At 39.9% G+C, this 13,154-nt stretch overlaps 1 protein-coding gene across 4 annotated transcripts in view; it reads left to right on the top strand.

Annotated features, from left to right (window-relative positions):
* LOC133614516 (neurobeachin-like) overlaps positions 1–13,154 on the top strand; it is a 726,573-nt gene that overhangs the window by 364,976 nt on the left and 348,443 nt on the right. For all 4 annotated transcript variants that reach the window (XM_061972518.1, XM_061972517.1, XM_061972519.1 and 1 more), the window contains one exon: positions 4,629–4,795. In XM_061972518.1, the coding sequence (XP_061828502.1) occupies positions 4,629–4,795 (167 nt within the window). The remainder of the gene's footprint in view (positions 1–4,628; positions 4,796–13,154) is intronic.

The following is a 13,154-nucleotide window of genomic DNA, read 5'->3' as shown; positions in this document are numbered from 1 at the left end:
AATCTAGATTCCAAACCATACCGCTCTTCCCTAGCTAGGGTTTTTTTTCGGGAAGTTGTATAATGGGGGCCCAGAATTTGTTGCTACGGCGCTGTTCCCAAGACATTAAATCGATTGCAGCTGGACTGTTCAGTTTGTGTTGGAAGACGTTTGTCGTATTCATCGGAGTAGTCTTCATCAGGTCATGCTCACAGACTCAGGTTAAACAGATCTAGTCTGAGCACCAGGTGCCCAGGTCCTGACTATTCATTTAAAGGGCCGTGTGCACAAGCAGGAATGGTTTTGTTCCCTTGCGGTGTAAAAAAGATAGTTTACATTAAAAAAATGTTAACCGTAGAATGTAATTATATGTACTCTGTATTGAATCTTCTTGAATTATTTGTACACTGTATCCGATCCTACTAAATTGTTCGTACACTGGATGGAATCTTATCGAATTGTTCGTACACTGGATGGAATCTTATCGAATAATATGTACTCTGAATTGAATCATTTTGAATTATTTGTACATTGTATCCGATCTTACTAAATCGTTCGTACACTGGATCAAATCTTATTGAACTGTTCGTACACTGGATTGAATTGTTTGTACACTATCGAATAGTTCATACATTGTATCGAATCGTATCAAATCTTTCATACACTTCATCGAATTGCTTGTACACTGTATCAAATAGTTCATACACTGTACCGAATCTTTCGTATCGTTTGTACACCGGATGGAATCTTATCGAATTGTTCGTACACTGGATGGAATCTTATCGAATAATTTGTACACTGTATCAAATCTTATCAAACTGTTCGTAAACTGGATCAAATTGTATTGACTAATTAGTAGACTGGATGGAATATTTTTGAATTGTTCGTACACTGGATCAAATCTTATCGAATCATTCGTATAATATATCAAATCGTTCGTACACGGTATCCAATCTTATAGAATCGTTTGTACACAGGATGGAATCTTATCAAATCATTCGTACACTGGATCTAATCTTATCAAATCATTCGTACACTGGACTGAATTTTATTGAACTGTTTGTACACTGGATCGAATCGTTCGTACACTGGATTGAATCGTATTAAGTTGTTCATACACTGGATCCAATCTTATCGAAAGGTTTGTACACTATCAAATCTAATCAAAATGTTCGTACACTGTATCAAATCTTATCAAAACAATTCTACACTGTATCAAATCTTATTGAATTGTTTGTACGCTGTATCAAATCCTATCAAATTGTTTGTACACTGGATCAAATCCTATCGAATTGTTTGTACACTGGATCGAATCTTATCGAAACGTTCGTACACCTTATCAAATCTATTAAAATCATGGCATTAAAACAAAAAATTAAGAGAAATTCGGATTGTTTTCTTTATCTTACTTTGGCCAAAAGTAGAACAAACACAATATAATCACAATAAAAATATAGACAAAAATAACCGGCAGTGCGACAAAAAGCACATAAATTAATACAAATTAAAAGATTAAAATAAAAAATGAAAATAATTTTAAAAATTGACAAAACAATAAATAATAATTATAGTGACACTTCTGTTTATTTTTTTTTCATTATTTGTTTTGAAAATAATAATCTAATAATTAATTGTCCAAGCCATAATAAATCTGCAGAAAATTAAATCAAATATAAACATAAGAGGAGAAATATAACCTTAGAGGAAAATCTAATTTAAAACATTTGTATGCTCGTACAACACTAAAAACCTTTAGCATATCAGTATGTGGAATGAATTCCCATATATTCCCGTTAATTCCCATGGAAAGTTTCCAACTTTGAATATTCCCGGAATTTCGCAACCCTACGTACAACACTTAAAACCTTCAGCATATCAGTATGTGGAATTAAATTATGGAACGGATTAACCAAAGAAATCAAACAAAGCACCAATATGATTCAGTTTAAGAGACTGTTCAAACTACAAGTGTACACAGAACAAGAATTATGATGAACATCTTGAACCCTTTTTTTCCCCTTTTTTTTATTGAGACAAAGGTTATTTATGTATTTAATATTTGTTTGCTTACTATGGTTTATTATTTATTTATTATTTATTTGTTCACTGTTCTGTTACAGAGAACAAGGAAATTGGATAAAATTGCTATGGTATGAAAAGGGGTAGGATTAAATAAGCTCTGCTTCTTCCCACTCCTTTTCGGACGTGCTGTAATGAAACAACTGGAAATCGATATTCCCCCTCACTTTTATATGATTATATTACTATTATCATTACTGATATTATTCAGTGAACCTAAGCGTTCTATTCAAGTCCATTGTGAGTATATAGTGGTGAATTGTGCGACAAAAAGCACATACATTAATTCAAATTAATAAGATTAAAAAATGAATAATAATAATAAATAATTATAGTGACACTTGTGTTTTTGTTTTTATTTCATTATTTGTTTTGAAAATAATAATCTAAGAATTAATTGAATTGTCCAAGCTACAATAAATCTGCAGAACATTTAATCAAATGTAAACATGAGAAGATCTCCAATACAATATTGTATGCATATTCCAAATAACTAAATAAACTAAAAATTAATTGTTCGACAAAAAGCACATAAATTAATACAAATTAATAAGATGAAAAATTTAAATAATTTTAAAAATTTACAAAATAATATTATGGACAGAATTTCTAGGCGCAGTCAAGGCGTTGAGGGGATCCGGTTTGGTGGCTGCAGGATTAGGTCTCTGCTTTTTGCAGATGATTTGGTCCTGATGGCTTCATCTGGCCAGGATCTTCAGCTCTCACTGGATCGGTTCGCAGCTGAGTGTGAAGCGACTGGGATGAGAATCAGCACCTCCAAGTCCGAGTCCATGGTTCTCGCCCGGAAAAGGGTGGAGTGCCATCTCCGGGTTGGGGAGGAGCTCTTGCCCCAAGTGGAGGAGTTCAAGTACCTCGGAGTCTTGTTCACGAGTGAGGGAAGAGTGGATCGTGAGATCGACAGGCGGATCGGTGCGGCGTCTTCAGTAATGCGGACGCTGTATCGATCCGTTGTGGTGAAGAAGGAGCTGAGCCGGAAGGCAAAGCTCTCAATTTACCGGTCGATCTACGTTCCCATCCTCACCTATGGTCATGAGCTTTGGGTTATGACCGAAAGGACAAGATCACGGGTACAAGCGGCCGAAATGAGTTTCCTCCGCCGGGTGGCGGGGCTCTCCCTTAGAGATAGGGTGAGAAGCTCTGTCATCCGGGGGGAGCTCAAAGTAAAGCCGCTGCTCCTCCGCATCGAGAGGAGCCAGATGAGGTGGTTCGGGCATCTGGTCAGGATGCCACCCGAGCGCCTCCCTAAGGAGGTGTTTAGGGCACGGTAGGAGGCCACGAGGAAGACCCAGGACACGTTGGGAAGACTATGTCTCCCGGCTGGCCTGGGAACGCCTCGGGATCCCCCGGGAGGAGCTGGACGAAGTGGCTGGGGAGAGGGAAGTCTGGGCTTCCCTGCTTAGGCTGCTGCCCCCGCGACCCGACCTCGGATAAGCGGAAGAAGATGGATGGATGGAAAATAATAAATAATAATTATAGTGACACTTCTGTTTTTGTTTTTTTTTCATTATTTGTTTTGAAAATAATAATCTAAAAACTGTCCAAGCCATAATAAATCTGCAGAAAATTAAATCTAATGTAAACATAAGAGGAAAAATAATTTATGCTCGTACAACACTTAAAACCTTTAGCATATCTGTATGTGGAATTAAATTATGGAAGGGATTAACCAAAGAAATCAAACAAAGCACCAATATGATTCAGTTTAAGTGTTCACAAAGTACACAGAACAAGAATTATGATGAACATCTTCAACCCTTTTTTTTCCTTTTTTATTGAGACAAAGGTTATTTATGTATTTAATATTTGTTTGCTTACTATGGTTTATTATTTATTTATTATTTATTTGTTCACTGTTCTCTTACAGAGAACAAGGAAGTTGGATAAAATTGCTATGGTATGAAAAAGGGATAGGATTAAATAAGCTCTGCTTTTTCCTACTCCTTTTCGGACGTGCAACAACTGGAAATGTGTGATGCATGTTCCAAATAAACTGAAACCGAACTGAACATTATTTCAGTGTGATACCAAGTCCGGTCGTATGGTCGTTGATTTTGTTCTTTTGCAACATTTAGCATAAAGAAGCAAGGTTCCATAGTTGCAGGGAGAGTTCCTAGAGTGTGCCGCCGAGCAAATATGCCGTCTTATTTATTTCCCGCTTGCAGTACAGCACAATAGAGGAGTGATATGTAGCGCTCTCCCATCCCTGACAGCTGATGGTCCTTGTGGCTCTATTATAGCATTCTCCTCCCTCGTCTAATAGCCGCGTCCACGCCGCCTAGCAGGGAGCCTCATCTGTCCTCGGACTGCCTTCACGCGCCCGCCGTGATTTACTGCGCTCCTCCGAGGGAGGCGGAATATATCTCCGGGCTGTCCGCTAATATCGCCACGCACTCAAGTGTGTTGACTGAAGCCGGGACATCCGTCAGCGTGACAAATACCACGCAGCTCTTCGTTATCACCGCTGTCAGACCTGGCTTTCCGCATAAGTTTATTTGTTTTTAAAAAGCAATAAATACTGTGTTTCTTCTCTCTCTGTGTCATTGAACCAGTCCAACTGCGGGCAGTACGCCGCTGAGAGGAAAGAGGAGGAGAAGATGTGCGACCACCTGGTCGGCGCCGCCAAGCACAGAGACCACGTGACGGCCAATCAGCTGAGGCAGAAGATCGTCAACATCCTCACCAACAAGCACGGCGCCTGGGGGATGCTGGGCCCGAGGTGAGCCTTCCACCGCCCACCAGAAGTTAGCTGAAACTCAGTTATAAGGCGAAGCTGCTCGTTAATGTCGTTTTCCCACAATCCGAGAGGGTCGACGGCGAGGTCAGCAAACGCAATTACAGTGCGGGTCAGCCTTATCCCCACGGGGGCGCCTGATTGGCCGCTCATCCCACAGTTTGCCTTGAAGGGGGGGTTGGGGGGGGGGATTCTGTCCAGGCATTCGTTGACCTGCTCGGCAACACACACCAGCACCTGGTGGTAGTTTCAGACTCGACCCCCACCCCAACCCCCGTGGGTCCTGTTAGAATAAGCGCTGGATCCACTTCTCCGGCTCCAGGCAGCCGAGGGGAAAGATCAAGGAAAGACGGTCCTTTCTGGACAAACTGATTTATCCTTACGTTATCAGCGCTGTACGTCTTCATTTTTTGGTGGAGTTTTACAGCAAAAATGTTTCACGTCTTGTCCCTGTCCTGTTCGCATTTTGGGTTTTGATGCCTCTAAAGTTAAAAATGTGTAGTTTTTACTAGAGATGTCCGATAATATCGGACTGCCGATATTATCGGCCGATAAATGCTTTAAAATGTAATATCGGAAATTATCGGTATCGGTTTCAAAAAGTAAAATGTATGACTTTTTAAAATGCCGCGGTGTGCACGGACGTAGGGAGAAGTACAGAGCGCCAATAAACCTTAAAGGCACTGCCTTTGCGTACCGGCCCAGTCACATATTATCTACGGCTCTTCACACACACAAGTGAATGCAAATCATATTTGGTCAACAGCCATACAGGTCACACTGAGGGTGGCCGTAAAACAACTTTAACACTGTTACAAATATGCGCCACACTGTGAACCCACACCAAACAAGAATGACAAACACATTTAGGGAGAACATCCGCACCGTAGGGGCAGCACGGTGGGAGAGGGGTTAGTGCATCTGCCTCACAATACGAAGGTCCTGAGTAGTCTTGGGTTCAATCCCGGGCTCGGGATCTTTCTGTGTGGAGTTTGCATGTTCTCCCCGTGACTGCGTGGGTTCCCTCCGGGTACTCCGGCTGCCTCCCACCTCCAAAGACATGCACCTGGGGATAGGTTGATTGGCAACACTAAATTGGCCCTAGTGTGTGAATGTGAGTGTGAATGTTGTTTGTCTATCTGTGTTGGCCCTGCGATGAGGTGGCGACTTGTCCAGGGTGTACACCGCCTTCTGCCCGATTGTAGCTGAGATAGGCTCCAGCGCCCCCCGCGACCCCGAAGGCGGTAGAAAATGGATGGATGGATGAATCCGCACCGTAACACAACATAAACACAACGGAACAAATACCCAGAACCCCTTGCAGCACTTACTCTTCCGGGATGCTACAATATACACCCCCCGCAACCCCCTTGTTACATTGTTTAATGCATCCAGCGGGGCATCACAACACAATTAGGCATAATAATGTGTTAATTCCACGACTATATATATCGGTATCGGTTGATATCGGATTCGGTAGTTAAGAGTTGGACAATATCGAATATCGGCAAAAAAGCCATTATCGAACATCTCTAGTTTTTACTCGTTAATTTAGCTTCAAACACAAAAAAGATCCAAATGATTCCCCCCCTCTGAAGTCATTGTTGGGCCATGTGTGTGCGTTACACACAGCTTACCCCCATGATTGTGTGAATGCAGAGTGAATGAATGATGGGTTCTCAGTTCTCTGAGAAGCGCTGTATAAATCTAATCCATTATTATTATTATATGGCGTCAGTCATACACTTATATTGCCAAAAGTATTTGGCCACCCGTCCAAATGATCAGAATCAGGTGTCCTAATCACTTGGCCCGGCCACAGGTGTATAAAATCAAGCACTTAGGCATGGAGACTGTTTCTACAAACATTTGTGAAAGAATGGGCCGCTCTGTGATTTCCAGCGTGGAACTGTCATAGGATGCCACCTGTGCAACAAATCCAGTCGTGAAATTTCCTCGCTCCTAAATATTCCAAAGTCAGCTTTATTATAAGAAAATGGAAGAGTATGGGAACAACAGCAACTCAGCAACCAAGTGGTAGGCCACGTAAACTGACTTATTTTTAACACCGATACCCATTTTTGGGTCCCAGTGTTCTGTTGTTGTCTGCTCCCCAACTCATGCGCATGCACGCGCACAAACGCAAAAATTGGAAATATTTTTCTTGAACAAAATATTCTTTAAAAAAAGCTGCCTTGCGTGCCTGGTAAGTAGTGATATTAGAATATGTTTCTTTCATTGAATCGTCTGACCAGTAAATTATGTAGACCAGGGGTTCTTGACCTTGGGGCCCAACTTTTCCACTCAAATATTAACACTGCATTAGTAATCTTACTCTTGATTTGAATGATTATGCAATAATTATATCTAACCTACTTAAGGTTTAACAGTAAAAACCTTGTCAAATGATATGCAAGCATGTGTTAAAGATTATCATCAAGGCTTAGGTCAGGCTGATTACAAAATAAATACTAATATACTGCAAAACGGATGAAAGAACGGATGAACAATAAATTACAATTATGTGGTGCTAAAATGAACACATTTTAACTCAATTAAAAATAATATGTTTCTTGAATAAACTGTTCATAAAATTAAATTGCAAATAAAGGGGAACTGCAATTTTGGGGGAATTTTGCCACAATCATTAAAGACAAGAACACACTTCTAGTATTTTATAGATCAGGGGTCGGCAACCCAAAATGTTGAAAGAGCCATATTGGACCAAAAATACAAAAAAAAAAATCTGTCTGGAGCCGCAAAAAATTAAAAGCCATATAAATTGAATTAAGAGGACTTAAAGGAAACTAAATGACCTCAAATATAGCTACAAATGAGGCATTATGATGCAATATGTACATATAGCTAGCCTAAATAGCATGTTAGCATCGATTAGCTTGCAGTCATGCAGTGACCAAATATGTCTGATTAGCACTCCAACAAGTCAATAACATCAACAAAACTCACCTTTCATGCACAACGTTAAAAGTTTGGTGGACAAAATGAGACAGAAAAAGAAGTGGCATAAAACACGTCCTAGAAAGTCGGAGAAAGTTATACATGTAAACAAACTACAGTGAGTTCAAGGACCGCCAAAATTAGTAGGACAAAACGGCGCTCGCCAAATACTCGAATCAGTGAAGCATGTTTAATATAAACAGTGTGCTTTATAACAATTAGGGGGGTTTGTGTCATGTTTGTCCTCCTACAGAAACCATATTAAAACAAAAAAATTGATGTTTTTCCCCTCATCTTTTTCCATTTTTCATTCATTTCTGAAAAAGCTCCAGAGAGCCACTAGGGCGGCGCTAAAGAGCCGCATGCGGCTCTAGAGCCGCGGGTTGCCGACCCCTGTTATAGATAATAAACGCTTGAAAGATGTGGCGAATGGGAGTCCCCGTTGGAGCCTTCAAAACCTTTTAGTTCCTTAGTGTTAGCTCTTACAATAACAATGTCGCTACAGCTTGGTTATTATACAGATTACGGAACCTAAATTAAGTATTGTGACGGTTTTTGAATGCATTTTTAAAGTGATTTAGAGGTAGAGCTGATTGCTTCCATTAGCTGCATTGCTAGCCACCGAGAACAAACCGGTTTTTACAAATTAGACTGCAAAAAAAAACTGAACCTTGTATTCTTGTCTCTTAAAGATTGTGAACTATATGCAAAATTCACACAAAAAAGTGCAGTTCCCCTTTAAGAAACTTTTTGATGACTTCAGCTCCAAACTTCTGTTTGTTTGATATTGTCATTACTGCCACAAGTGGTGGAAAGGTGTATTACAACTGAGTACCGCTGTGGCCCATATGGAACACAGCTGAGGAACAGATATTTAGAGCAGGGGTCCCCAAACTTTTTGACTTGGTGTATATATATATATATATATATACATATATATATATATATATATATATATATATATATATAGAGCGCGATGATGTCACGTTAAAGATTGAAATGCATTTTTAGACAATGAGCAGCGAGGAGACACCGAGAGTAACAAGCAATACAAAATGGATTAGAAAGTACATATTTAAAAAAATAAATAAAAGTAATAATATTTATTTTTTTAACTTGGGACTTCCCGCGGGCCGGATTTTGGATGCTGGCGGGCCGCAGTTTGGGGACCCCTGCTGTAGAGAGCGTTCGCAGCCCAAGTATGGTTAGAAAACACTGATTTGTGTGTGTGTGTATACAGGACTGTCTCAGAAAATTAGAATATTGTGATAAAGTTCTTTATTTTCTGTAATGCAATTAAAAAAACAAAAATGTCATACATTCTGGATTCATTACACATCAACTGAAATATTGCAAGCCTTTTATTATTTTAATATTGCTGATTATGGCATACAGCTTAAGAAAAGTCAAAAATCCTATCTCAAAAAATTAGAATATTTCCTCAGACCAAGTTAAAAAAAAAGATTTATAACCGCAAAACAAAATCAAACATTTGAAAATGTCAATTAATGCACTCAGTACTTGGTTGGAAATCCTTTTGCACGGATTACTGCATCAATGCGGCGTGGCATGGAGGCAATCAGCCTGTGGCATTGCTGAGGTGTTATGGATGCCCAGGATGCTTCAATAGCGGCCTTTAGCTCATTTGCATTATTGGGTCTGGTGTCTTTCAGCTTCTTCTTCACAATACCCCACAAATTCAGGTCAGGGGAGTTGGCAGGCCAATCGAGGACAGTAATGCCATGGTCAGTACACCAGTTACTGGGGGTTTTGGCACTGTGTGCAGGTGCCAGATCATGCTAGAAAATGAAATCATCTCCATAGAGCTTTTCAACAGATGGAAGCATGTAGTGCTCTAAAATCTCTAGAAGCGTCTGACTTGGGCTATGGAAAAGAAGCACTGGACAGTTGCAGAGTGGTCCAGAGTCCTGTTTTCAGACGAAAGCAAGTTTTGTATTTCATTTGGAAGTCAAGGCGCTAGAGTCTGGAGGAAGGCTGGAGAGGAGCGAAATCCAAGTTGCTCGAAATCCAGTGTGAAGTTCCCACAGTCAGCAATGGTTTGGGGAGCCATGTCAGCTGCTGGTGTTGGTCCACTGTGTTTCATCAAGTCCAGAGTCAATGCACCTGTGTACCAAGAGATTTTTGAGCACTACATGCTTCCATCTGTTGAAAAGCTCTATGGAGATGATGATTTCATTTTCCAGCATGATCTGGCACCTGCCCGCAGTGCCAAAACCACCAGTAACTGGTGTACTGACCATGGCATTACTGTCCTCCATTGGCCTGCCAACTCCCCTGACCTGAACCCCATAGAGAATTTGTGGGGTATTGTGAAGAAGAAGCTGAAAGACACCAGACCCAATAATGCAAATGAGCTAAAGGCCGCTATGGAAGCATCCTGGGCATCCGTAACACCTCAGCAATGCCACAGGCAGATTTCCTCCATGCCACGCCGCATTGATGCAGTAATCCGTGCAAAAGGATTCCCAACCAAGTACTGAGAGCATGAATTGACATTTTCAAATGTTTGTTTTTGTTTTGCTGTTATAAATCTTTTTTTTTTTTTACTTGGTCTGAGGAAGTATTCATATTTTTTGAGATACGATTTTTGAGTTTTCTTAAGCAGTATGCCATAATCAGCAATGTCAAAACGACAAAAGGTTTGCAATATTTCATTTGATGTGTAATGAATCCAGAATGTATGACTTTTTTTTTTTTAATTGCATTACAGAAAATAAAGAACTTTATCACAATATTCAAATTTTCTGAGACAGTCCTGTGTAAATATATATTTATATATATATATATATATATATATATATATATATATCGCCAAGGAGCAGCGAGAATACCAAGAAGCGCATATGCCAAATTTTCAAAGAGAACGGCCTACGGATCACGATTGAAGCCAACAAGCAAACCGTCAACTTCCTTGACGTCACTTTCAACCTGAGAAATAACAGCTACCAACCATTCACGAAACCCAACACAACACTCCAATACGTGCACCATGACAGCAACCACCCACCCACCACCACGAAAAGAATACCTACCGGAATCAATAAAAGGCTATCGATGCTGTCATCTAGCAAAGCTGAATTTGACCAAGCAACCCCCCCGTACCAAAAAGCCCTTGATGAAAGCGGATACAATTTCACCCTCACCTATGAACCCACGCCAGGAAACCAGCCAAAAAAGAACAGAAAACGGAACGACATCATCTGGTACAACCCCCCATACAGCAAAAACGTCTCAACGAACATTGGACACAAATTCCTCAATCTGATTGACAAACACTTTCCCAAAGACAACATCCTAAGAAAAGTATTCAACAAGAACAACATTAAATTGAGCTACAGCTGCATGAACAATATACGACAAATCATCTCAAACCACAACAAAACAATTGCAAATGAGCCGTCGGCCCTCAGACAGAACGACTCCAAAACCAACAAAGGATGTAATTGTCGAAAGAAACCTGATTGCCCTCTCAACGGGGGGTGCTTACAAACATCAGTTGTCTACCAATCTAAGGTAATACGCAAGGACATTAACACATCCGACACTTATGTAGGATTAACCGAGGGAGAATTCAAAACCAGATGGAACAATCACAAGGCTTCTTTCAGGAACAAAAACCTGCGAAATACCACAGAACTCAGCAAACACATTTGGGACCTCAAAGACAATAATGTTGAATATTCAATAACATGGCAAATTCTTGCATCCAGCACACCTTACAATAGTGGTAATAAAAGATGCAACCTATGCTTGAAAGAGAAACTGTTTATTATTTACCGTCCAGACCTGTCATCCCTCAACAAGCGCAGCGAAATTGTAACAGCATGCCGCCATAGACGGAAACACCTCCTAGGTAACACATGAGCCAATCACCACGCCCCTAGGCCAGCCTGTACCCACCCACTCTGTGCCCTATATAAACCATGGTATGCGAATGCTCCCATTAAAATCTCCTGACGATTGAGGGTACCCCCCCTCATGAAACAGGCCTGTAGAGATGAAATAGTCTTGTGATTTTTTCCCACACATACATATATATATATATATATATATATATATATATATATATATATAATAGGGATGTCCGATAATGGCTTTTTGCCGATATCCGATATTCCGATATTGTCCAACTCTTTAATTACCGATACCGATATCAACCGATATATACAGTCGTGGAATTAACACATTATTAATTTGGACAACCAGGTATGGTGAAGATAAGGTACTTTAAAAAAAATTAAAAATAAGATAAATAAATTAAAAACATTTTCTTGAATAAAAAAGAAAGTAAAACAATATAAAAACAGTTACATAGAAATTAGTAATTAATGAAAATGAGTAAAATTAACTGTTAAAGGTTAGTACTATTAGTGGACCAGCAGCACGCACAATCATGTGTGCTTACGGACTGTATCCCTTGCAGACTGTATTGATATATATTGATATATAATGTAGGAACCAGAATATTAATAACAGAAAGAAACAACCCTTTTGTGTGAATGAGTGTAAATGGGGGAGGAAGGTTTTTTGGGTTGGTGCACTAATTGTAAGTGTATCTTGTGTTTTTTATGTTGATTAAATTAAAAAAAAACAACAACAAAAAACGATACCGATAGTAAAATAAAACGATACCGATAATTTCCGATATTATCGGACATCTCTAATATATATATGTGTGTGTGTGTATACACACTGTATGTTGACAAATACAGCGTCAGGAAGTTGACATTGATGCAAAAAATGGTATAACTTACGTTTTCGTTTTAATCACCGTTTTGCGCTACGTTTATCTTTTTCCGAGGAAGCAGCGAAATTCGACAGAACAACGGGACCAAAAGTGGAGGAAACATATGTTGTATTGGTTTTGAAAATGAAAAGTATCAACATTTTTCAGTGTACGGCCCTCAGTGGAAAAGGTCTGGACACACCTGCTGTACTAATCAAAATGATCCAAACCAGTAATTGTTTGATCAATGGACTGAAGTACATTTATTGTCAAATTGACCTTCGCCTTCAGTCTTTGCAGTTTCACGGTAATGTGATTGTATATGCACTAAAGGACCATCACTTCATAACACAAGGACATGATACTACTGGTAAATTGGCCTCTAGTTTGTATCAACGCTGTCTGGTTTAGGTAATTTAAGTTGTTCAAGTTACATTTTATGTCCTAATCAGAATCGGAACGCGAACCCGATATGTTTATTGTGCCGCAAACACTCGCATGAGCCTTCAGTCGGAGTTCACGTTCAAATATTTATGGAGTTCCTCTCTCGCTTTCTCTCCGTCAGAGCCGGTGGAGCACGGCCGCGTTGTAAATGACACCGCAAAACTCGCAACAAATTCAAATTTAATGGCAAACTGC

This window comes from Nerophis lumbriciformis, linkage group LG17 (genome assembly GCF_033978685.3).
Source record: "Nerophis lumbriciformis linkage group LG17, RoL_Nlum_v2.1, whole genome shotgun sequence".
NCBI classification, from domain to species: Eukaryota; Metazoa; Chordata; class Actinopteri; order Syngnathiformes; family Syngnathidae; genus Nerophis; species Nerophis lumbriciformis.
Note: the sequence above shows the minus strand (reverse complement) of the source record. Positions and strands in the feature narration are given on the sequence as shown.